Consider the following 24,532-nt stretch of genomic DNA (forward strand, 5'->3'; position numbering starts at 1 on the left):
AAAGGTTATCAGATATCTTTTTTAATTCTTCTGTGTAAGTTCACTAATTATTCTTGAAGAACTGTACTGATGATTCAAAACAGTAAACAATACCCATGTTCTTGCTGGATTTAGGGTATAATTCCTATCAGGTAACAGTTCTATAATCTGCCTCAATTTACTTTTTGTATCAGGTTTGGCTTTAATTCTTTGCCTCTTTATTCCTAGTTCAAAGTCCTGATTTGAAAAACTGAAATCAAAAAAGACTTCAGGGTGACATCATTGCCAAAGTTGTAATAGCATCAGCTGGAACAGGAGAAAAGTAAACGTTTGAAGACTGGATACTCAAAAACAACCAACCAACCCTAAAAACAACCCAAAAGACACATCGCAAGATGATGAGAACTACAGTGATGGACGGAAACACCTCTGACATCACATACCCAAGAACTGCCACGAAATACAAATACGAGTTTCTACATCATACACATTTCACAGCTAACCACACATGGCTGCACACAGCTTTTCGATATTTACCTATGAATCACTTTGCATAATACTACTTCTCAAAGGTTCTCATGAAGTAGCTAGCATTCCTCAAGTAAAATAAGTCTAACAATCAGATTTAGCCAGAATTATTTCTTACTAAACACATGAAGTTGCTTAAAGGCTTTGAGCTTCCCCTGTAAGCAAGGTCACAAAAGAAGCCTTCAAGCCAGCTACGCAAACAGCCCATGTTTGGTGGTAGAGCTCATGCTCTGATTTATGCTAGCAGGAAAGTGATGACAGGCAGTATAGCAACAGAAACCAAGCCTAAGACTTGGAAAAAAGCCCCAAACCAACCATGTGTCCACTGGCACTAGCAGAGATGGCTGAAGATCTAGAGCAAGAATGGGAAGAACGTGGGAAGCAGTCTATTGACTTCTGGCAAGTTGTCTGCCCAGTATTGTTACTACTAACTACTCCGCAGAAACCTGACCAGAGAGCCCATGAACAAGTCTCTAAACCTCCTGGTGAAAGCTATAAAGAAAAAAACCACATCAATAAGTCGTATCAGATATCTCTAGTCTCTCCATCCTCATGGAGAGAAGAGAGCCTGCAAAGCTGGGGCCACATCCTGATGGGCAAAGCCAAATACGCTGTGCTGGCCTGTGCGACAGGCAGCAGCAGTGATAAACCTGCAACGGCTGTTACATACAATTATAAATGGCCGCCTGTGGCATCTTGTAACCAAAACAAGGTTTACAGTTCTTTCTGTGAATTAGTCAAAATGATTTCTCCCCAGAAAGACGACAAACAAGATCTTTATTGAAATTTCAAAAATTATGCCCAAATCTTTTCAGTCAAGACAAAACACTTATTCTCCAAGAAAATAAATTATCATAGTAAGCTCAATTATTAATTATTCAAGTTTTTCAGTACTAAAAAGTTCACACATTAACACAGTAAAGAAAGATACAAGAAGTATCTTAAATTACTTTTTTCCCCTTGTGTAAAGTATTGGAAAATTAAAACTTTTCTGTGCTTCTGAAGAACTTGAAGTCACAGAGGTAAATCAACTGGTAGCAGAAGTTAGGAGCGTAATCTTTCCCCAGTATTACACGCAATGTTATCATTAAACCTCCTTCTGTTCTAGCCAATTAGGTATAAAGACACATACAAATTTATTCGTATTCTGCCACATGTTTGTAATTTTTTCCAGTAGCCTGAGAACTGGAATGATGCAAATGTTCAGACATTTATTTTAAATAAAGCCAGCTTTTTTCCTGTTAGGCATGTTGAAAACCAAAGGAAAAAATACTCTCACCACTATGTTGTATTACCTCCTGTGCTGACACCTGGAAGCAGGTTATCTCCATCAAATCCCCATGCACGCCTCCAGGGCTGCTACTTTGCTGTTATGGGAAGGTTTCTTTTCCCAGCTGGTCAAAGGCAGACAATTCCACAATACTTAGACAGTGCTACGACAGCATTTACTATTAAACTCTGTGCATGCCATAGTTTTGTTGTTGGTGATGTTTTTGTTGCAAAGTTACTTTACAGAACGAATCTTTTGGTATGAATACCTTCTAGACTGTGTACATCTGGAGGCTTGCAAAGTGCATACTAGACAGAAAAGTTCACTTGGTTTGTTTGGTAAGTCTGGCTTAGTGTTGCCAACAAAAAAAGGCAAGCAGAAAGTTAATCACAACAAATTCTAAAAACAAAACCATCCCTGACCATTTCTGTGTGACTCAGACTGTGGAAATCGAGCGCTGCCCAAGGAGAGGGTCAGGAAATCCTGTATTCACTGCTGCAGCAGCAGTCACAGTACTTAAACTCGCAGCAAATTCCTGAGCGATTATACTTAAGTATCGATCAGACGTGGTTTCAAAGCGCAGAGCCAAACCCCGTGTCGCGCAGACGGGTGCAGCACAGCCGCCCACGGCCATCGCGGCGGGGCCGGAGCGCGCCCCGGGGTGTGAGGCTGCTGTGCCCCAAACGCGCAGACCCTGCAACGGCGAGGCCAGCGCCGACCGCTCCTCGGGCTCCGCCTCTTCCAGCATGTTTGGCCGATGTAATAACAAACCATCTAGCTCTTCATCAAGACGACCACATTCAGATTTCAGTGCAAAAGAATAAAAGACAAGTTTTCAAAAAAAAAAAAAATCCATTTTTAATACGTCACCTTCCCATTTCTTCAGATAGCTCTTTATTACTGTATTATAAGGATGAGCTGTTCTGTGTAACTGAGGTATCCTGCTACGGCGTGCTGGACAACCTGCTGTTCCCGACCCTGTGCTGGGCAGGGGGAGCGGGACTGCTCCATCCCCAGAGCCCCCTCTGGACCTCAGCAGTGCTGTGACTCTGTAACACTGCAAAGCTGCTTTTCTCTAAGACACTGTCATTCCCCATCCCCCAAAGAAACTCTGAACTCAGAAAACGCTTCATAAAATCTCAGAGAATGTGAAGATTGGAACCAGCCTCCCACAGGGGTTATTAGAAACAGCAGCTAGAGAAAGGAAGATTTGGGGGGTTTTAATGAAAAATTCCTTTTTCCTTTTTTTTTTTTAAATATGAAGACATAAACATCAAAATGTTGCTCTACCAAACAAAAACGGTAGTATTTAATACATCTATTTTATATTATAAAAATTCAACTGAAAAACATCTGAGAAGTACAGCAGAACACGCTGCACAGGACTGCATCTTTCATTTAACAGACGCCACAGATATAATAAACACTATTTTATGTAGCTGGGTCTAGCAGAGCAAAAACAATGAAAACAGGACATGGGTTAAGTATGTACACTTTGAAGTACTTTGTATACTTGGACTGATGCCGTTAAGCCCAGTCAATAAAATATAACAAATATACCCAAGCAACTGTTGGATCTGAAGAATTTCTGGCAGGTGCAGACCCAGACATTTGGAGTGTAATCGAATTAAAGAAGAGGATTTCCAAAATTTTACATCCGTTTGAAGGCCAGAATACAGATCTTTGATGATAATGGGTCTTTTTACCATATAGAATATTGTCACTTTGAATATCAGAATAACATGTGTCATTCACACTTTTCTTGGAATATTTGGGGAAAAAATATTTTAAGTTACCTTCGCACGTGCCCCGTGTTTCTTCGGCATTTATAGAAGATTCAGAACAGCACTGTTCTAATCTGCCTGACGCTTTCAAGGAGGTGTGCTGGATCACTCAAGCCACGCTTCATATATTTTTCAAGGTGCATTCAGACTGCCGTGTTTCTGACAGTTTGACTGCCACAAAGGGTGACGGAAGGCCGTACTCAGCCCGGCCTCCCACCCACTTCAGCGCAGTTAGACAACAAATACAAAAACCCACTGCAGGTGGGTGTTGCTACACCGGTTGCACAAAAGCCGAACGGGAGACACCTGCAAAACATCAGGTACTTCTGTAACGATCCGTCAGCCAATAAGTGACAGAAAGGAGGCTGAGACTTTTGGGGGAAAGCAACAGAGTAAAGAGGGAAAAAGAGAGACTCAACCGGCGTATGCACACACGTGTGTGCGTCAGGCGTTTCGGGAGCACGACAGCGAGAGCAGCAGCATGACAACACGGGAAAATACTGCCCCAGAGGCTCTGGAAAACTGCCACCACAGAACGGGGCTTCCTTCTGTAAGAAAAAAAGCTGTCACCACCGGAACTAACGAGCAAAGAGAGGGTATACGAATATACTTTCAGTTATTCCTTAGGTTTTAGCTGGTCTTGCTGAGAAAGCAGAACCCAGCATACGCAGAAGAGCCACCATTGCCGACCATTTATAGTTGCGTTACACTTGCAACAATTTGGCATGTAAGTATAAACAATTTTAAATTAGTGCCTTGCAAAACCTAAATAAAATCATCCCAAAAATACAAAAATTATCATGTCGTGCTTTTCATCATGCCTGTTTGTCTGTAGCGCCCATTAGTAACAAGTAGCCAAAATCAAACAGAAGTCTGGTTAGGCACAGGGCAAACTATAAGCACGCCACAAGTTTTAAGAGACTCTCCAAATCTAACCCTACAACATGCAGTGGAATGGTTTTATTTGGGATTAGTGAAAAAACATACCTTAGGCAAGTATTTTTGTTTTCTTGCTAGCAGTGGGCTTTGTACCTGTGTGTCGGCTGTCACAGCACTGAGACCAACTCTCCAGCTGTAACGGAGGCCCAAATTAGTATACGTCTGCAACTGTTAGGGAAATCTGCATTTTAGCACAGACTTAGGCCCAAATTTAAACTATTTAAACCACAGCATATTTTTCCTGTCTCAAAATCAGCAAGAACTAAGAGGAGGCTGTTCAGGCGTCAGTCACAGAACCTACGTCCCTCCGTTCTCCTTCGCCGTGCCCAAGACACTCAGGCTGCACAGCCGTGAAGAGAAACTGAGCGAAACTGTTCTACAGCCTGATCAACACCAAACCAAAGAAAACTGTTTGCTGGGAACTCAAAGAACAAAATGAGCCTGACCTGATTTGCCTGTAGGGTACTCCCAAAATGCAGTCTAATTCCTGAAATACTCTGTTATCTTTGCATTTCTCAGTGATATGCACACAAATTTTTTTAAAATAGCAGGACTTACAAGCCAGCCCTCTCAGACAGACACTTCGAACAGTGTTATGTGCTGTTGTAGTAACGCACTACAGACACACAACACCCACAGTAAGTTATTCTGATCTGTTGCAGATCAGAACATTTCTTACTTCAATCACTTTCTCGTTCGTGTTCCGTTTCAAGTTGCAGTAGATAAGCAGACGTATTTGTATAAATATACTTGCTTATTTCTCAACATGAATTAATGCTCAGTATCTTCAGAGAACTGGGCTGGAGGGAGGAGGATGGGCGATCAGAACTTGAATTAAGACCCTAATTAGAAATATAAGCTGTATGAACATTGATATGTGATGTATGAAAATATAAGCTGTATGAAAATTCAAAGTGATAGACAATTGTGTTTGCAAGCACGAAAACAAGAGCAACCACTTTCTCACTTTCTACTCTGTCTCATTTCACAGCTTTAATTCGCCATATTTTTTGTTTTGGTTTTGTTTGCCATTCTCTGAAGAGAGGATCTGCTTAATGCATTGTCCTGGTTAGACAGTGAAAATAAATGTATTTCAAACACATGTAAGATTGTGATATTCCCCATTAGCACCGTAAATGCTAAATGATAAAAAAAAGGCAAGAATTAACAAATTGCATACCCAAGATAAAGGAGGAAAAGAAACAAAGATATTTACATTTAGTAGCTTAAGTCTCAGAAAACTTGGATTCCAATTAATTTTTCAACTTCCTAAGTAAAAGGAAAATGGGTTCTGTATTTAACACTCAGGCCTTTCAAACAAAATACCAGCTATACCTGTTAAGCTCCCTCTTCTGGCTAATTAATAAAATTGCTTAGATTTTGTATGCGTAAGTTTCAATTTTCCCAGTTATGTTCTATCAGTGAAAATCAAATAATCATTTTTAAAAAGCAGCTTTGACATTGAAATATGTGCCCTCCTATTGCCTCACACTGACGAGCCGCACACCTAACGCGCACACACACGCCCGTGCGATGCAGGGATGGCTCTGCAAACCCAGCTGGACTAACAGCCAACCAGCTACACCTGTGATAAGTTTATAAACACCACTGCATATTTTCCAACATTAGATATCCAATCCAACCTGAAATTTGTGTTCAAAACATATCAGACCCGTCAATTAGTCCCCAAAGCACACCCTTCCTTGTCCTAGCTAAAATTAGAATTAATTGTGTAATAAAAATAAAAATTTGTGTTTTACAAAACCTAGATGTTGAAAATGAGGAAAACATACCACACGAACTTAAGCTGCCTCTGCTGTAGGATGTCCCATCTCTGCCGTGATTTCCAAAGCATTTCTGGGGGATAAGCGCGGCTCCCGGTAATCGGAACCAGTTGGGAGCACGCTGCTGCTCCCTCGCACCCCCCTGCGCCCCCCGAACACAGCGCCGGCGCGGCGCGGCGGGAAACCACCCTGTTCATCTGGCAGTAACGCGGGAAGAGGGACAAAACAAACACCCGGTGCCCAGGACAGGGACTAACTGTGCCTCTGCCGCCTCTGACCGAGAGTTGTTTTCCAGTGCAGTCAGAAAACTCATTTATATTTTTGTCCTTCAACTAAATAAAAAAGGAACAAAGAGGACTCTGTGCTTTTTCCATAAAGAAGAGTAACCCAAGAGCTCCAGCGACTGCAAGCACCAAAACCCCTCTGCTGCACTGCTGGTTTCTGTCACCGTTCCACGGAAATGCCAAAAGAAATTGTAAAATACAGTTCAGTCCGGAGAGATGCAGAATTCATCATCCCCCACAAGGAGATAAATAGCCGTCACATAGCGTTAAAATAATTACAAGTAATTTCCATTTATCTCATGCACTGACTTACATGAATCACACTAGGACAGGTGCTATAGCTGGGACGTTGAAAGCAGGAAGAATTTCCCGCTGTCTCTGTTAACAGCTCCAAAAATTAGTAGAGCTGAGCTAAGATGTGTGGTGTTCGAAGTTAACAGGCTTGCACCTTTAACTGGACGTTCAAACGAACTTTCTAGATCCCGATCCCTTTCTTTGCCCTTGCTGGTATTTTATGGAGGCAGAATTAACACGAATCATTTTCAAACGGGAAAGTATCACCAACAGACTTCAGTATTTCAATTCCATTCACACTAGCTAATATTTTAATTGAAATTGTCAATTTAGTTACACTGATAAATAACTGCAAATGTGGAGATAGAATTTATTCTAGCAGTAAACTCTGTTCTGTCACTGATAGGAATTTTAAGCCTGTCCACACAGCCTTTTAACACTGAAGTGGTTCTCACTGGCACAGCTGTTCAATGATGTTGTCCTCTTACAAAACATCCTGCTGAAAAGTCTCACGGCATTTTCAGGAATAAAAGGGAAACTTTCTAATGATATTCAGGATACAAACCATACCAAAGAAATTCTAAAAAGAAGATTCAATTCCAATTCTGTCATAAGACAGATACTTTCACCAACTTCAGCTCCCAGTATGCCCTTGCTTCTGATAGATATATGAAAGAAAGAAAATATTATCTAGGTGTCCAAAAGAAAAAAGCTGATTTATTAATAAATTATTTGGAGAATCAGGGAAACTGGGAAAAAACGGACACTCACCAGGAACAGGAAAGGGCACGTGAAGAAAAATTAACAAATCCACAATGGAGAAAACGAGACGGAGAGGGATGAATTCTTGAAAATGAACATTTAACGGAGAACTCCTGGGATGAGACGTGCAGACTCAAATTCAGCAACTAGAGCAACTAGTCCTCACCAAACTAACACAAATTCAGGAGACAGAATGAAGATGTAGTGGCAGCGACTGGCCTCGATTTGTAGATACAGATGTCTTAAGCCAACAGTCACTCTCATTGTGGAGCAGCCAAATTAATGACAAACAGAGCTTGGCAAAATTTTTCATTTTCTTCTAAAACCTAAGTCATTGCAGATGATTTCTGTGGAAACAACAATTCAAAGCAAAAGGGAAGTACTGTGTAGAAGAGTGTGAAAATCACAATTCCAGATGGAATCAACACACAGAGGATAAAAAAGTAATTCGTTCAGCTGTGGTTTTTCATTATCTCAATTACTGTAGTAGCATGATGGCTCCTTTTAAAAAGCCAAGACGTACTCCCCGCCAAGCCATTTCTATGAGACTTCGATCATAACTGTGTAAATGAAGGCAGACAGTGCAGTCAAACTCTGACCTCTACAAATCTTTTCCTGTTCAACACCTTCTTGACCTTCTGTCCAGCTAACGAAAGGCCCTGGTGGGAAATTCGTTTCACGTTTACGCCATCCATTACTCTACCTTCGGCCCACGTGAAATCCAAAATCTGTTTTTACAGACAAAAGCTTAAAAGAACCATGGCAATAAAAGATCGGTCTCATTGCAGATCAGACTTGAAATACACCTGCTGTCACAGAGGACATGACCCAGACCCAGCCTCTACGGTGAAACCATGCGGGATGAGCTGATGATTCAGGTGAAACCTCATTGTTAGACTAGCTGCTCCTGTCACGTACGTGTTTATACAACCCTTGCAAAACTCATTAGCCTTAAACCCAACAGTTCTAAATACTTGTAGCCGTATGATTTATTCCCCAGGTCCGCTACGAGCTTGGCTTCAAAGCCGTGACGTGCGGGCTCTGAGATGGAAGGCAGCTCGCTGGCGCTGCAGCGTGGGAACGCTCCCGTTCCAGTGGTCAGGCGGCGAGAGGCAAATCCATCTCACAGCCCTGTCCTGAGGGATGGACCAAGCTCCAAGTTCAGCTGGTTGTGGACCTGTGGGACATATATTGGCCGATGAGCATGGAAAAGGCAAAACAGATACAATCAGCCAACTCTGGGCTGGAACAGAAGGAAGAAGTGGTGGAATCCACACAGAAGTCATCCAACAGACGGCCTCGGGACCAGTACGGATCATGAACCATGACTATACTATATCACAGCACAGGTTTATAATAACAGCAGTTATTATTATAATTTTTTTCACTTCAGGTCAAATAGATGCCAGAAAGACATACTTCAACATACATAATTTTTTAGAAAATGCCCAAAATTCATATATTTTTTTTGGTGGTGGTGGTGCAAGGGTAAGGGGAGAAGCATGTTTTTCTTGAATATCAATTGTAGACATACAGTACTTCTGCTGCAAGACAGCAGCTCTGATTCATCTACATATTCTCTTATTCGGGTGCCATTCAAGAACACAGAAATAGGAATATTCCAAAGGAGCCCAATTTTGGCTTTGTTTCTCATGTTGACTAGATTATTTTCTTTTTTTTATAAAAGCATAATTCCCACTGGTGTACCACGTATAGCTGAAGAAAAACAAACCCTCTTTTTTTTTTTGATTGGTACTGACTTATTTTAAAAAGTATGTGTTGTAGGAGCAAATCTAGAATAACAAAAACAGTCATTAAAATTAAAAACCAGAAGATAGGGCTCCAATGGGATACTGGTGGTTTGGGAGAAAAGAGGAAAGTGTGTGAAGCACTGAAAATCTGACAAACTAAAGGTACCACTGTGAAAAGATAAAAGGAAAGATACAAACAGGGACCGAGGATAAGCTTTACACAGGACAGAAAGCCTGCAAAAGCTACTTTGATGCCTCTATTTCCGATAGTAACATTCCAAGTATATAAAAATTTTGTATCATGGAGCAAGACATCCCTTACACATTGACCCAATAAAGCAAGAAGAGATGCTATGTCATCATAACAATATCATTTAGGTCTTGCACTACTTTTTCCACCAATAAGGCACAAAATGTTCTGTAAAAGTGAATCCTCACCTTTTTGTAAAAAAAACTAAACAAAGAAATAAAGTTTGCTCAAGGTCAGGTGGACATTTAACAGCAGAACTAGAACCAAACCTGAGTTATTTCATGTTTTTAACTCAATAATATAGTCTACCTAAAAAAGTCTCATTTTTTCATTATCAAAAATGGTTTTTGTTGAGTCTTTTTTTAAACTGCTCCACCTTAGTACTGCATCAATATATAGTCTATTATTTCTGTACTTAACAGACTGATGATAACAGCTTCATTTAACACAGCTAGCAAATCTTCTATTCCATCTTATTTTCTATTTTGATCCACAAATCTATTCCAATGGTTCATTTCCAAGGGCTTGTTATACTTCTATCTGTGACTGGCATTTTGAAAGTATTCTTTTATAAAGTCTTTTCATAACTTGTCATCTAAGTGAGCTGTATAGTAAATCACTACCAGACTTCTTCGAAACAGGATACAAAACCAAGCAAAAGCACCCCTGCTTTTATACTCTAATTCCCTGCATTTAGAAAACAGACCTGGAAATCTAGAGTTTAATGACAATAATGTAATTTTCTTCTTTTAAACGCAATCCTTCATAGAAATCTATGCAAATTCTTCTAAGACATTCAGTAATACAAGACAGAAGTTAATGACCAAAAAAAAAAAAAAGGAAAGCAAAAACTTACAAGCTTATAAATCATCTCCCTGCCAAAGCAGGAGTTTCTTTTTACTGCGGACTGATACAAACAGTAAATTGCAGACAGGCTTAGTAAAAATAACAGGGAGAACACATTAAAGCTCTTTAGGAAAGATTAAACAGCAGTATAAAAGTGAGAAGAAAAAGTACAAAAAAGTTAACCATGAAAATAAAATGTGAAAATAAAACACAAATTAAAGTGCTGCAATTCAAGATGGCAACTCCAAAAAATAGGATCAACAAAAGGGAAGGATCTCCCGTGGCCCATGGTCCTCCTCTTGTGATGATGAGCGCACAGAGCTTTAGAAAACACTTTCAATAACAATTTTCTAAAGCCATTCCTGGTCTCACTAAAGAGAGAAACCTAGAGCGAGAAAGTTTGTGTAAAACTGCAGCTTCTTGCCTCCAAAAATTCCAGAGTTAAGACACCAAATTTTGACTGGGGGGAGGGAGATGACAAGTCAGGCTCTTTTCCTTCAGAAAGATGCATCAAATTCAAATACCTGCAGGATGCCCTCTCTCCTGGTGAGAGAATGAGAGAATTACCAGAGGCAGACATGCCTGGCGGTCCAGCAGACAAGCTGTCACAGCTCGCACATGACTGACGGCTGAGACAAAAGCAACACTGTGCACACAGATTGTACTGATGAAAAGACACCACCAGCCTTTTGCCTTCAAACATGCTCAGGTGTTGCAATCCCTGTCATTCCTTCTGAGGTGGAATGAGCAGACACACGCCTCACTTAGCAAGATGATGTCTCAGGAGCTGCAGAAACAGCAGAAGCTTTCACAGCACTGAATCCTCAAACCATATACACATACCTAAGAAAAACATCCTGCGTTCTGAGTGGAAAGAACACTATTTTATATATATATTTTTATATAATAGCTTCCACTTTCCACATGGAAATATGCAGGCATGAAATAACAGTGCATCTACTTACTGCAGCATGGCAAATGAAATGCTGGGGAGTTTGGAAATGTAACTGCTAAGCAGTTGGCCACTAGACTAAGACTCATATTTGTAGTTAACAGACTACTAAATATCTGGACAAGATACAGGCAACAACTGATGCGAAAAGGGAGAACAGGCAACGGTGATTTAAAGGTGTACAACACAACCTCAACACATCGAGCTGATAATGAGCAGAGTTTGGATTTGTGCTTAGAGTATGGGTAGAGCAATTAACAGTCTTAAAGGAGCATATGACAAGGCTTTTCTAGAAGCTAATAAATAACTGAAAAACAGAATACAAGATTTATAGTGACCTGCTTTGAAATAAAAGGAAACTTAACTGCAATATTCTGGAGTCCAGCTGATGGAGAGCATGATGCTTGCCAGCTGACATAACTTCTGAGGAGAGGAACCTGGGTGATGAATCCACTCTGAAATTGCACCTTTAGCTAAAGTGGCTAGTAAGACCGTGTGAGGGATTGACAAGAGAAACGGATTCTGGAGCAGATGCTATTAAAATGGATTAGCAGGTAAAGGGCTGGCGCTGGGCGAGCCGAGGGCGAGTCAGTTCCTGGAGCAATCAGTTGCAGCTGGTGGGATGCAACCCCGGAAGGAACAGGCAACCAACACCATTTACTCTTTACAAAACGTTTCCCTGCACAGTCAGGATATGCTAGGATACACATTTCTTCACATGTTTATCCAAAATATACTACACGTAAACACTCTTTGAACGCTACTTTGAAAGGCTTTATTGCTCCATTGTTAACAAGAATCTCCATGCTACCTCTCCAGAAGTTTTGCAACGAAGTGTTCCTCAGTGCTACTGAAAGCTGACTACGTTTAACCTTAGAAGAGATGTCTGGTCTTCACAACCCAGAAACCACGCCGATTTCAAACAGTAAAATAGTATCATACCCCCATCAGGGAAAAGTATGTTTACACAGAAAACAGTTTAATACCCAACAGGAAATTCAAGTCAAACAGCTTTTAAACACAAAAGATATTATTATCTGGAGCTTTTAACAAAAACAGACTTTAGTACAGAAATATATGCACTTGTTTACATTAGGTGTTATGTATGTGAATAATAATCCCAATGTTACTCCTTCCCCAGAAGACAAATACACTTTCTTACCTTTGGCCATTTGGGATTTAGAAGTCGTGCTTTGATTGCATCATCCAGGGCCTTGTCATACTGTTGGATTTTCATGTAGGCTGCCGAACGATTACTGTAGAGGATGCAGTTCTGAGGGTCAACTCCCAAAGCCTCGTTGTACAACACGATTGCAGTATGAAAATCACCATCATGGCAAGCCTGGTTGCTCTGGCGAACTTTCTCAACAAATTCAGCTTTGCTCAACATGGGACTGTCAGGACTTCTTCTTCCAAAAGATTTTGATCCAAAGAAAGAAATCTGGGAGGGGAGGCAGGAGGGAGAAATTATATGTTAGTGTTAAGAAAAAAAGGGGGGGGGGGGGAAATCAAAATATTAGAAACTGTACAGCAGAAATCAAAGGCACCGGCATTACTGCAGAACAAATTATGAGCTCAGAATCAGATTCTTAAAAAAGTAAATAGTTTATCTGTTGACTGCTTTGGGGGTACAGAAGTAAGAGAAAAGAGCCTGATAAAGCATACCATTCCCTACAAAGAACGTCTTCTAGAAGACATACTGCCTTCTTCTGGCATAGGAGTAGTTGTAGTCTATTTCAGTATGCTGCATTCCACATATTCACAAGTTTTTCCTCCTTGGCCATACTATACAACACCACGCACAGTTGCCAGCTAAGGATGTTTATCTGAATAGGTGGCAGGTGTGAATGTGAAGATGATGCCGGTATATCCGAAGTTTGATATGAAGATCACAGAGAAGCACATGTGCGCACAAACAGTGGAAGAACGTATAAATCCTCTTCAAATCAAAGAACATGCACTGGTACATCTGCTCCCAAACCTCTATATCCAGCTACCTGCAAGCTGCAAATTGTTCATAACTGGGAAGGAAAGGATGAGAGCTAGGTACGCTCACTGAAATTAGTGGGGCACACAATTTATTTTAGCAACAGAACAGTCATCATTGGCAGAGCCACCTTCCCGGACTGTCAACTTCAGGCAGTATAAAATAACAAAGAAAAATAGGTTTAAGTCTTCTCATTATAAAGGCTATAATTTAAAGTGAGCTGTAAAAAGTCCTAGTTCCGTTGATGCTGGTACACCCCGTCTCCTCATTTAACTTTCTACGTTCCTTATTTTCCTCAGCCAGTCATTTGCAGTCAGTAACCGTTTTTGTCATGTATACCCTACTCTCTCCCAAGGGCCCTCAAAAACTCAGCAAGAGTATCTTTGTACAACTCTGATTACAAGACAGTTGTGAATTCTGCAGTAATCATATTTGGCAACAGGTACATATGGTAACATATAAAGTACTTGGAAATATTCGTTAAAGGTTTAGACTACTATAATTGAGATTGGTGTCATCCATTTTTAGTCCTGCAGACAGAAAAAGGTTAAGAATATCGCATATTGTTACCACAACACAACTACTGCAGGGCTTAAATACATTACCAGAGCAAGCTGAGGCATATTTTTAGGTGGAAAGGGAAGCACGCTGCAAACTGACATCCTGTCTCCAGCATCAAAACGGTCTAGACTTTTCCTCTTTTTTTTTCCTCTGAAGTCAAACAACAACAGTAGAAAACCATCAAATTAGAAACTACCGATCTCTTCTTTTCCTAATGATTATACTCATTTTTTTCTGACTGGTGTTTGTCCAAACTGTTTCTAAACGTCTCTACTGAAGGAGTCTCCACATTTTACTCAGGCAATCTCATTATGCTGCTTCCCAGTTTTCATCATCAAAATGTTTTTCCTAATATGCACCTCAAATCTCCTTTGTATCAGTAAATGTATTGGGCTTTGTCCTGCCTACAGCAGACCAAACCAAAAACTTTGTTCATTTCATCTGTGTAGTTGCCCTTTATATAGTACTCCTGCTAATATAAGCTAATAGGTAGCTTGACTTATTATTTTGAAAAGCACTATGAAAAGCAGATTTCTGCATCCTTGAAAATTCATTCCATACGCAGTACATCCTTAAATGCACTGGCATACTTCTTTGATACTTCAATCAAATTTACAAACAGCAGCTTCATATACTCTCAATTACTGGCAGGAAAATTGCTCTCCTTTGAGCAACAGCCCAAATGTTGGAGCTGAACATGTTGCTTCATGCCAAGCAGTGCGATACCGCACACATTTGTGTGTATTTGATCATAAACTGCATCATGTGGTCAGTTTTCCGTGAGCCGAGAAGTTGCAGGAACAGAAAATGAAGATTCAGCAGCTATTACATGAGTAGGTGTTCAAACACAAAGGTGAGGAAACCCTGAGAAAGCCAATTAGTCACCGGCAGGCCGCCGGAGGTACTGCAGTGCCAGGGACAGCACAGGTAACTACCCAGAGATACCACGATTCACAGGTAGAGCTGATTTGCTGTAGGAAAATAAAAAAAAGCCAAAGGAAATACCATTCTTCTCACATTTCCTTTCACCTTCACCTACTGTTTTTACTCTGTAGTTTCAGCAGCTTCTTTAATTCCAAGAACTTACATTTCTGCCTACTCCTGAAACCCACTGACATCAACAAACGCACCGCCATTGTGCGAGATTCTTCTCACTGGGCAAACCTAAAAACTAATGAGTAATTTTTCCAACCATTAAAGTCAGAGCAACGAACGAATTTTCACACTGTTCTTATTTCTACATTAGCCTTTGTTCCTGGAAATTACCAGAGGAGTGGAAAACTTGATTTTATACAACTGAAAACCAATGCTTCAGAGTCACTACAGGCAAGAAAATCCAATGCAGTCGTACAGAAATGCTCATTGTATATAAGGAGTGTGGAATATCTTAACCTGAGCAATATTCTGTTCAAAAAAATTGAATAACCTTTACCTGGGGCCTAAAAGGAGTTCAAACAAGTCAAAAATTTCAGAAAGCAGCTGAACTTTCATGCAATACTCAAGGAAATGCAGGGCTAAACCTAAAGAACTCTCATACATAAGTTTTCAGAAGTATCTGATGAAATGAACAATCATAAATTAAGAAACGCATTAGAGAGCAAACGCAGGCTGAACGTCAGAGGGTGAACAGCAGCCCCAGTGCACGGACTCCAGTGACATTCTCTTTATGATGTCAGAGATCATCCTGACCCATGATCCTTGGAAATTGTTTTAACAAACAAGCAAACAACCCCACAAGCACACACACACCTGCACACACAATTTAAAATGCCACCCCTTTCAAAGCCGTCAGCTTTAACAGCAACAGATGTTGCTTTAATCTATATACATTTACAGGAACTTTGAGGAATCACGCTGTGCTCTTAGCTTCAATAGCTTCCTGCTACAATTTGACAAAATCTGAGATTTTCATGAGCAAAATAAACTTCTACAGTGCAAATTCGACTCATTTAAGTACAGGTAGGTCAGGCGGCACAATGCAAACTTCCGGCACAGCTAATATGGATAATATTTGTACAATGCGCTTCACTGATCGCAGGGATCGAGTCAGTCTATCAGAAGGAACAGAAAAGCACACCGAGAAAAAGATACAGGGATCTTCTCTTTTGGCACCTTCCACAGTGAGAACTGAAGCAAGATGCTCTCCCTGGTTTCTAAACTATGTGGTATTTTGTTGGCACCACAATTACAGGATCAAACAAAGTATTTGCTTTGTTCTCCTGTCTGGTCATGACATCTACATCGTCACTGCGACTTTCTCGCAGCCGGCTGTACCACATGGCACTCATTTATAACTACATTGATCATGAAAAGCTGGGGGGGTTTAAGCCATCAGAGAAATTTTTATCACCTCTAAAGGTGAAGGGGCTCCACTGAGAATATGTGAAGTCCATAAGAACTGGTATTAAGACAGGTAGGTGACACTGTCTTGGCAGAGAACAACACACTTCAAATTCTTAAGAACTATAAAGCTACCTTAATTTAAATAATCAACTGCAACTATAGCTTCCCTTAACCAAACTGGCTGCATTGACCACTAAGCGACTGTATTCATTGTGATGTGTTAAATACAGCCAATTCCCATCAGCATTAAGAGCGAAAGTAGCAGGATACGGACTGGAATAAATTAATCTGATCAGTTAGTCACAAACATAACCAGATTAGAAAACATGAATCTCTCAGAAGAAAGCCTGAATATTTTCTTCGGTTTCCTCCTTTATTACAGTGTCTAGTGCAGACAGCAAAGGAAACAATTTTGGTCCCAAAACTTACTGTCTTGAACCATTGAGCTCAACCTACCAGTGACAGCACACAGACTCAGCCCAGGTGATCTCTTAGTTTAAGCTAAGAGATCTCAGTTTAAACACTCCTCACGTTGTTTGTACAACAAAACAGTTCATTTGTTAAACAATGCCAAGTTTAAGGGTACAACATATCAAATAAACTACTCCAGTTTCTCAGGTGTATTTTCAGAGGTGGCCTCTGCCTCTCCCTGATTGTGTTTCCTGGTGACCGGCTTGCATCAGGGACAATAAAATACCAAATGTCATGTAGTTTCCATTCTTTCATCATATTCGGAGCAAATGACTGCAGCTTCCAGATGCAGGAGTACCAGAAGTAGTCATGAATGTACGTTATTTAGAAGATAAATCCTTCAAGGAATAGATTCCTTGGCTGGAACTGCCTCCAGCCGGAGGCTCAGCCCGGCCGCGGAAGCACAGCCAGCGTGGCACTGCGGAGCCCACCGCGGCTCAGTGCCGCTGGCAGCGGGTGGCACCTTCCCCATCTCCTCCACCCGACCACAGGGACCGATGCTGCCACAACCGCACACAGCACTTGTCTGGAAGCGCCTTCGCAAGACCATGGAGAGTCACTGAGCATGGGGGAGAGCACCTCCACGAGGGCACCTCGTCAGGCACAACCTCAAGGAGCACTGCCGAGACTAAGGAATTCACACAAGTTGAACAATAGCTGTCTTTTCTGTCTGTTTATTATGCATGAACAAATGAAAACACAAAGCTGCTAATGATCTCCCCAGAATCATACTGTGAGTCTGTAACAACGAGGAGAATCCATCAGGAGACATCTTCTCAGTCCAAGTAAAGTGGTTTCGGCCTCTAATATCCTGTGAAGCTAAATAGTCACATGAAAAAAATAAAACTATTTTAAAGGAAACTATGATGGTAATTTCTGGAATATGTTATTATTTAATTCCTGCTATCATGAGAACTACGTAAGGCAGTAAAACATCATTAGGTAAAAGAAAGAACCACAGAGAAAAAACTGAGTCACTCTGGCACTCAAACCACAAAAAAGAAAAAAGATTACTATGATGGTACGAACACACAAAGTGCACTCATTTAAAAGCCATCCCCACTTTCCAGTCACAACTGCTCTTCTCCTACTAATATAGTGGAAGGTGACGGCAATGCACGTGTTTAGGCTGCCTAACGCTTTGTTATAAAAGGTACTCATACGTACTAAACCAACAGTAAATAAGAAGCAGAAGTTCCTTAGTGCAGTGGAACAAAAAAAGATGCTAATGAAGTGCAGAAGAGGATCTAGCAGAGACAGTTTAAGATAGGAGCTCATGTATTTCTAAAAGAAGAAGATGGCACGAGCTTCTCAGCATCACTTCTCCAGACCAGCACAGGGCACCACAAACCGGCTCCAACTGCAGAGGTCACAGAATCCCCCACAATATCTGCTTCAGATTAGACTCAGCAATTAATTCCCTTCACTGGTGAAAAAGCCTCCTCTGGTTGCAGAAGGTGCTCAAGATCCAGCATTACTGACCATTCAAGGTGAGCGTTAAAAACACACACAATTTTCTTCAGTCTTTTTCTTTTCAAGAACAAATGGACTCCCCACCCCCCAAAGCAAACAGTAAGTTCAACGCAGAGGAAAACCTACATTACAAGAATGTTTATCTTCCAAGATCAAGCCTGCTAAACTTAGTCCTCCACAGAGACAGAACATTTAGCAAATACAGTAAGTAAGCGCCCATACGCGCTGAAAGATCTGACTGTCTGAACAGCACATCGCTATCCCGAAAATGGTAGGGAGTAGATTCCAATTGAGTTCCAGTAAGATGACTGAGAAGAGAGAACGGCAAATCCAAATTCTGCTCCAAGGCAAGAGGGCAAGGGAAAACACGGAGTTACAGAACGCTTGATCAAAGAACAACGCCTCTTACACCTCAGAGCTTGTTCGTTTGTATGTAATCCATCTTATTAACACTACCCCCTACATTATAGGGGAAAAAACCCAGCAAGTTAGATTTTCACAGACTAATAGGTAAAATAGAAGTCAAACTTCTGAATTTTTAAGTAAAATTCTAGACGGGATTTTTAGATGCTCACAAAAATCTTTTTTTTATTTTGATTTTAATATCACAAAAAAGCTACAGCTTATCTAAAAGTATAAATAAGTCAGAAGGAATAAATACCTTGAACATAAAACTGTAACTTACAGCACTATTCTATAAAAAACCTCAACCACATTTTACTAAATTTCCTAATGGAATATATGTCTAGGCTTCTGCAGCATACTGTTCTGCAAATATTTCACTACTTTGTGTTTTCATTGTAGAAAAAAGGAAATTTTTGTTTGTTTGTTTGTTTTTTAACTGGAGCTTATACAAAATTTTCTAAAGAAAAAGATGTCTTTTCTAAAGAATTTTCTAAAAATGAGAAGCAACTGTGAGCTTCCAATACTGAACTTGGAGAGATCTGGAATTGTAACCTCAGTTAGATCCCCTCTAATTTGAGCTATGCTACATGTTGCTAAAAATTGTAACAACAGCTATGCAATCCAAAGCTAAATTTAAACAGTATTTTTTGGTTCATACATAATTTTAAAAACTAAAGGTTATGCAGACCAAATTATGCCCTCACACTTTTGCAAAATACTTCAGTTAAGAAACAAAATTCTATTTTCAAGTAAATACTCCAAAACCAAGTTGTACAGATACTATTTTTAAATACTATTGAGAAACTAACCTGATTTCACTGCTAACACGCTACAAAATACTATTTGGATCATGTACGTAATGAAGTCTTTTCATGTATCTGGAGCCAAATGTGATTATTTACAATAATTGAAAAGCTACGGGCAATATGCATCGAGTTATTGCAAATTCTTTACCCTCACTTTCCTCAAATTGGTGACCTCAAAGCTCTTCTCAGTCCTTCCTTAAGACACATCTCAAGTAATGATATTACACCAACGAGCAATGAGTAAGGAGACAGCCAGAAGAGATCGTTGTACTGGCAAGGGAGAAGAGGGGGGACTGCACATGTGTGGGCATCACTCAGGTGTTTCTGGGCAAATTTGCCTCATGAATTCAAGATCTCGGCAACACATTTGTCTTTCTCATTTTCTGACTGTGGCACGCACCTTTCTGGGCTTCTCGGAGATCAACCCAGAGTGCTTTGGGCAGTGCGCAGGTGAGCTACTGAAACCATACACTAACAAAGCAAAGTGACAGGCAAACCCGAAACTAACTGCCCCGAGCACAGAGGAATCCTCAGTGTGTCCTGGGAAATAAATAACAGATGACACTGTCAGTAAATGCAAAGTGACTGGGGAGAAAAAAAAAAAAAAAATCACGATAACTGGCCCCAAACATACCCCTACCACTCACAAAAGACATTTTAGAGTCCTTGGAGAAATTCTCCTGGAAACTTTGTTGCCATGTTCATGAACAGTCAGAGAGACGAGTAAAAGAATGAGAATCTTTGGGAAAGGAGAAACAGGAAACGATGCCATTCTGAAAATCTACAGTAGGAAGTGCATTTTAAATACCATGTTCGGTTTTGTTCCCCCCACCACCACACAAGCACATAAAGGCACATACGTAGAACAGGTAAGAGACGGGTAACAGATAAATAGATATGGAGCAATCTCCATATCCGAAGACAGATTGAGATGGACTATGAAAGTCAGGAAAGAATTGAAGGGAGTAAATCAAAGATCCATAAAAATCGAGAAAAGCACAGGGAAGGTAAAGGGAACAATTATTCTCTATCTCGCAGAAACGGAGAGGCATCAAACAGGCAGAATATAAAAGAAAACCAACTGAAGTAACCTTACACAGGCAGGATAGATAAAACGCAGAATTATCCTAGGTGTTACGAATGACAATAGTAGTAACGGATTCAAAAAAGTAATTAAAAACATGAAAGAAATCCACAGAAGTCTATTGAACATGAAATTGAAATTACACATACAGTTCAGTAAGTTCTAACTGAATTCTCAAGGACTGTAAAGAACATTTAAATTTTTAAAAAACTCATTCTGAAATAAAGAACAGTGCTTTCATCATAATTTGACAGCAACCGAAAGCAAACATAAAATACTCAATTCTTAAGATTTTAATTCTTAAATAAGGAGAGAGAGAAGATTCTGTCTAAAGGTTATCTTTGTACCATAGATGGCTAGATACACAGTGACGGGCGCATTACAGATGCCTAAAACAGAGCAATCCTCAGACAATGCTGACAGTCACTTGGTTGGAAGTTAGAAAAAATAAATGTAATATATATTGTATAATATATTTATATATATATTTAAAATATAAATAGATTAATTAGTTTTGTGCATTCAGAATGCTTCCACTGCAAGAGCAGGGGGAAGTCAGCATATACTTACTGAAACTTCAGCACAATGTGTCAGACACAGAGGCCACGTGTGCTTTGCACGATGCGTTTATGCAGTCTGCAAGAGAGACTCAAACTGAGCAGGGGACACTTTGCCTTTTCCTTTTCTCAGCAAAGCAAAAATCTAGCTTTACTGGTCTCAAAGATAACCTTCAAAAGTAAATTAATGAATGCCCATTCAAGTTTGTGCCTGAGCATGCTGAAAGCCTAGAACAAGCTCAGAAGTTCAAATCTTCCAGGTCCTTGGTAGCCTCCTTAGAGCATACCCCTACAGACCAGGAACAGTCCCTCAGCATCAACACGCAGTATGGTACTGTCAATTGTTTCAAAGGAAGAATATGAAAGAGTTGAAATTCTTAAAGAATGGAAGAAACAGAGTGAAAACATGGTACAGAAGAAGTGGAAAATAATGCAGAAATTGAGAAGAAGAAGAATGACAAATTAAAGCACAAAGGAGCTCATTTTCTCATTAACAGACAGTCAGTACGGCACTGAGACACAGAAGAGAAATAAAAGTTGACCTCCTAAGTCTAAAGAGTCGTTTGCTCCCACTGCCATCCAACAGGTCTATCATCAATGTAAAAGAAAGACCTAGTATAAGCTAAATAAAGGGAGCACAAAATCTTGAATTTAGTTATTGTAAATAATAATTAAATTATAAATTATCAATGAGGAATCTGACCTTTTCCTCTGAACTGTCTGTGAGCAAGAGGCAGACAAACAGACACAATAATGATGGACAGCGAATGCCAGATCTGAACAGAAAAGTCGCTTAAGGAAGACTTGTCAGGGCAGCAGGCGTACGCGCTCCCTGGATTTTGCTACCTGCAACAAACAGTTCCACTGCTGTAGTACAACTGTTGTCTGCCCTGAAGGGATGTGTGCCACCTGGGAGCACAACGGCAATAACGGCACTCACTGGCACACAGGTGGGGAAGCACTTCACCGTCGATCTCTCATTACAACATTCCCATCTCAGGTGACCTGCCCCACAGGAATGGAGGTAACTGCCATCCAGGCAAGGAGGAAAGGACACACAATGGACAAGGAATACCATTCCGTCAAGAATGGTATAATGTGATACAGTGAAGCAGACAGAAAACGAGACTTGATTAATATCCAGCAGAAGAATGTACACAGACTGATGCTGCTGCAGCAGTAGATTTCACCTCTTGAAAATTAAGATTTGGATAGTACAGAGTATCAGTAATAATAATCATTAATGATGCTATCACTAATAATAATCAGTAGTCTTACACACTAGTATGAGCTAGGACTTCAAAAAACACATGACTCTGTGTTTACATCAGACAAACCCACCCTCCCAAAAAAGGGGAGATTTCCAACCCTACTGCTGACAAAAATCCTTTGATATTCGAGGCACACCCACCCATCCATTTATCAAAAAACTCTTTTCAAAGAACCTATAAAGGGGGTTCGTTAGCACCTGAAGAGCTCTTGCTCAACACCAGAAGAAAGCACAAGAGGGATGACCTTGTCACAGATTGTGCAAACCTCCAAGAAAAATGAAACACATCCAAAAATAAGCACGAACAGCTCAAAGGAAAGAAGAGGAGGAAGGCCAGGAAGGCTTAGGCACCCTGCCATGTCAACTCTCATGTATTGGGGACCACCAGGGACATCCCTATGGCTGCGACATCAAACTACAGGAGCGCGGGCTGCCGACAGGGATAACACATGTCATCCTTAATCGCCAGTCTGTATTCCAGTGAACTAACAGAACCGCGTTAAGGAGCTCTCCTGCCATCCGGGACGCACTGACCAAATCCAGTCTCCGGACTCTGTCAGTGGCAAAGCTCTCACAGTCGAGTCCCTGACGGCTTTCCAATGGCGGGCATGCCCAGGGGGTACGGTCTGCTCGAGAACCTCTCCGTGCCGTTAGTTCCAACAGGGTAATAAACTCTGCAGTGCTACACACTACATCTGAAACATCGAAAAAGTTTCGAGGTTTTAACAAGTGTGGTTTTTGCTTATCCCGGAGTCCAGAGAGGACACGGTTTTCACGCCGACCCCCGCGCCCCCCCCCCCGCAGAGGGGTGCCCGCTCCGGCGGACTGCGGGCGACGACGCGGACATGGAAACACTCTCCCGCGGGCGGCGGCAGGTCCCGGCGGCTCCGCGCCTTCCCCGCTGCCCGCGCCGGCGCTCGCCAGGACCGGCGGCCGGCCGAGCTCCGCCGGAGGCTGCCAGGCGGGCGGCGCCGCTCTCCGCCCCTCAAGAAGCCCATGGCGACGGGGGCCGGCCGACCGCGCTGCACCCGAGGCCTGGCGGCCCCGGAGCCCCGCCGGGCACCCGCCGCCGCTTGCCCCGGCCCGCCGGGGGTCCGCCCCGCCCCTCGCTTCACCTCGCCGCCTGCGCCCCCCCCCCTCCCCCCCGCCGGCTTCCCCTCCGGCCCGGGACAGCGGCCCGCCCGCGCCCCACCACTTCCCTCCGGCGCCCACAGGCAGCGATCGCGCCCGGCCCGGCCCGGCGGCTCCTTCCCGCCTCCTCGGCCGCGGGCCGGGCCGAGGGGCCGCTCCCGCCCGTCGCCCGTCCGGCGTCAACTCACCCGGGGAGGCTCCGCGTCCCGCTCCCGCCGCCGCCGAGCCCGGCCCCCCGCTACGGCCCCCGGCGGGGCGGGCGGCGGCGCCTGTTGCTCCATGGCGCTGCGGCTCCTCCTACTGCTCCCCCTCAGGGGGCCGCCGCCGCCCCCCGCCGGGCCGATCCCGCTTGCGGCCGCCCGGCCCACGGCGCCGCGTTCCGGGCCCGGCTCTGAGGGAACCGCACTGCCCCCGGCCCCGCCCCCAGGGCCGGGCTCCGGTCGGACCCCGGACGCCCCCCGCCCCGCTCCGGACGTCCTGCGCCCGGACCCGGCCTCCCGCCGCCCGAGGCGGCCGTCCTGCCGTGCCCCGGGGGCTGAGGGCGAGCCCGGCCTCCGCACGGGCCGCGCCGAGGAGGGGCAGCAGCCGCGCCGCCTCAGCCGTCCCGCCGCGGGCGCTCCCGAGCCCCATCTTCAGGGAGCACTCGGCTCCAAAGTCGCTGTAGTGCCGTCCGGGGGAAGAGCGTCTCCCAGAGAGCGGCCGCTCGCGGGGGCGCGGGCTGCTCGCCCCGGGCACGGCCGACCCCCTCCGCCGCCCCATCGCGTCGGTGCAGACGGACCCCGCACCGAAGCCCTCCGCGCGCTGCGGCCCCACGGCTGCTCAGCAGGCGAGCCGATGGTGCTGGAGCCGCTCCTGCTGCGGGCAATAGATAATAAAGAAATAATAACTTCTTGTCTAAGTGAAAAGTGGATGCCGCTTTACCTTAGTGGAATTTAGTAACACTTCCCAGACTTACTCTTTCATGGAAAAAATTGCAAGACTCCAATGCTTCAGAAAGCTTTCTGCGATAAAATGATCACGC

The 24,532-nt window shown here is 42.7% G+C and overlaps 1 protein-coding gene across 2 annotated transcripts in view; it reads right to left on the reverse strand.

The window, feature by feature from the left end:
• The window catches only part of TTC28 (tetratricopeptide repeat domain 28), a gene marked incomplete at its 5' end in the record, with an annotated part of 188,830 nt that extends 165,038 nt beyond the window's left edge, over positions 1-23,792 (reverse strand). For both annotated transcript variants that reach the window (XM_082491762.1, XM_082491761.1), the window contains 2 exons: positions 12,586-12,864; positions 23,700-23,792. In XM_082491762.1, coding sequence (XP_082347888.1) covers positions 12,586-12,864; positions 23,700-23,792 — 372 coding nt within the window. The remainder of the gene's footprint in view (positions 1-12,585; positions 12,865-23,699) is intronic.
• Positions 23,793-24,532: the final 740 nt, after the last annotated feature.

This window comes from Vanellus vanellus (assembly GCF_965231255.1).
Source record: "Vanellus vanellus genome assembly, chromosome: 16".
Classification (NCBI taxonomy): Eukaryota; Metazoa; Chordata; class Aves; order Charadriiformes; family Charadriidae; genus Vanellus; species Vanellus vanellus.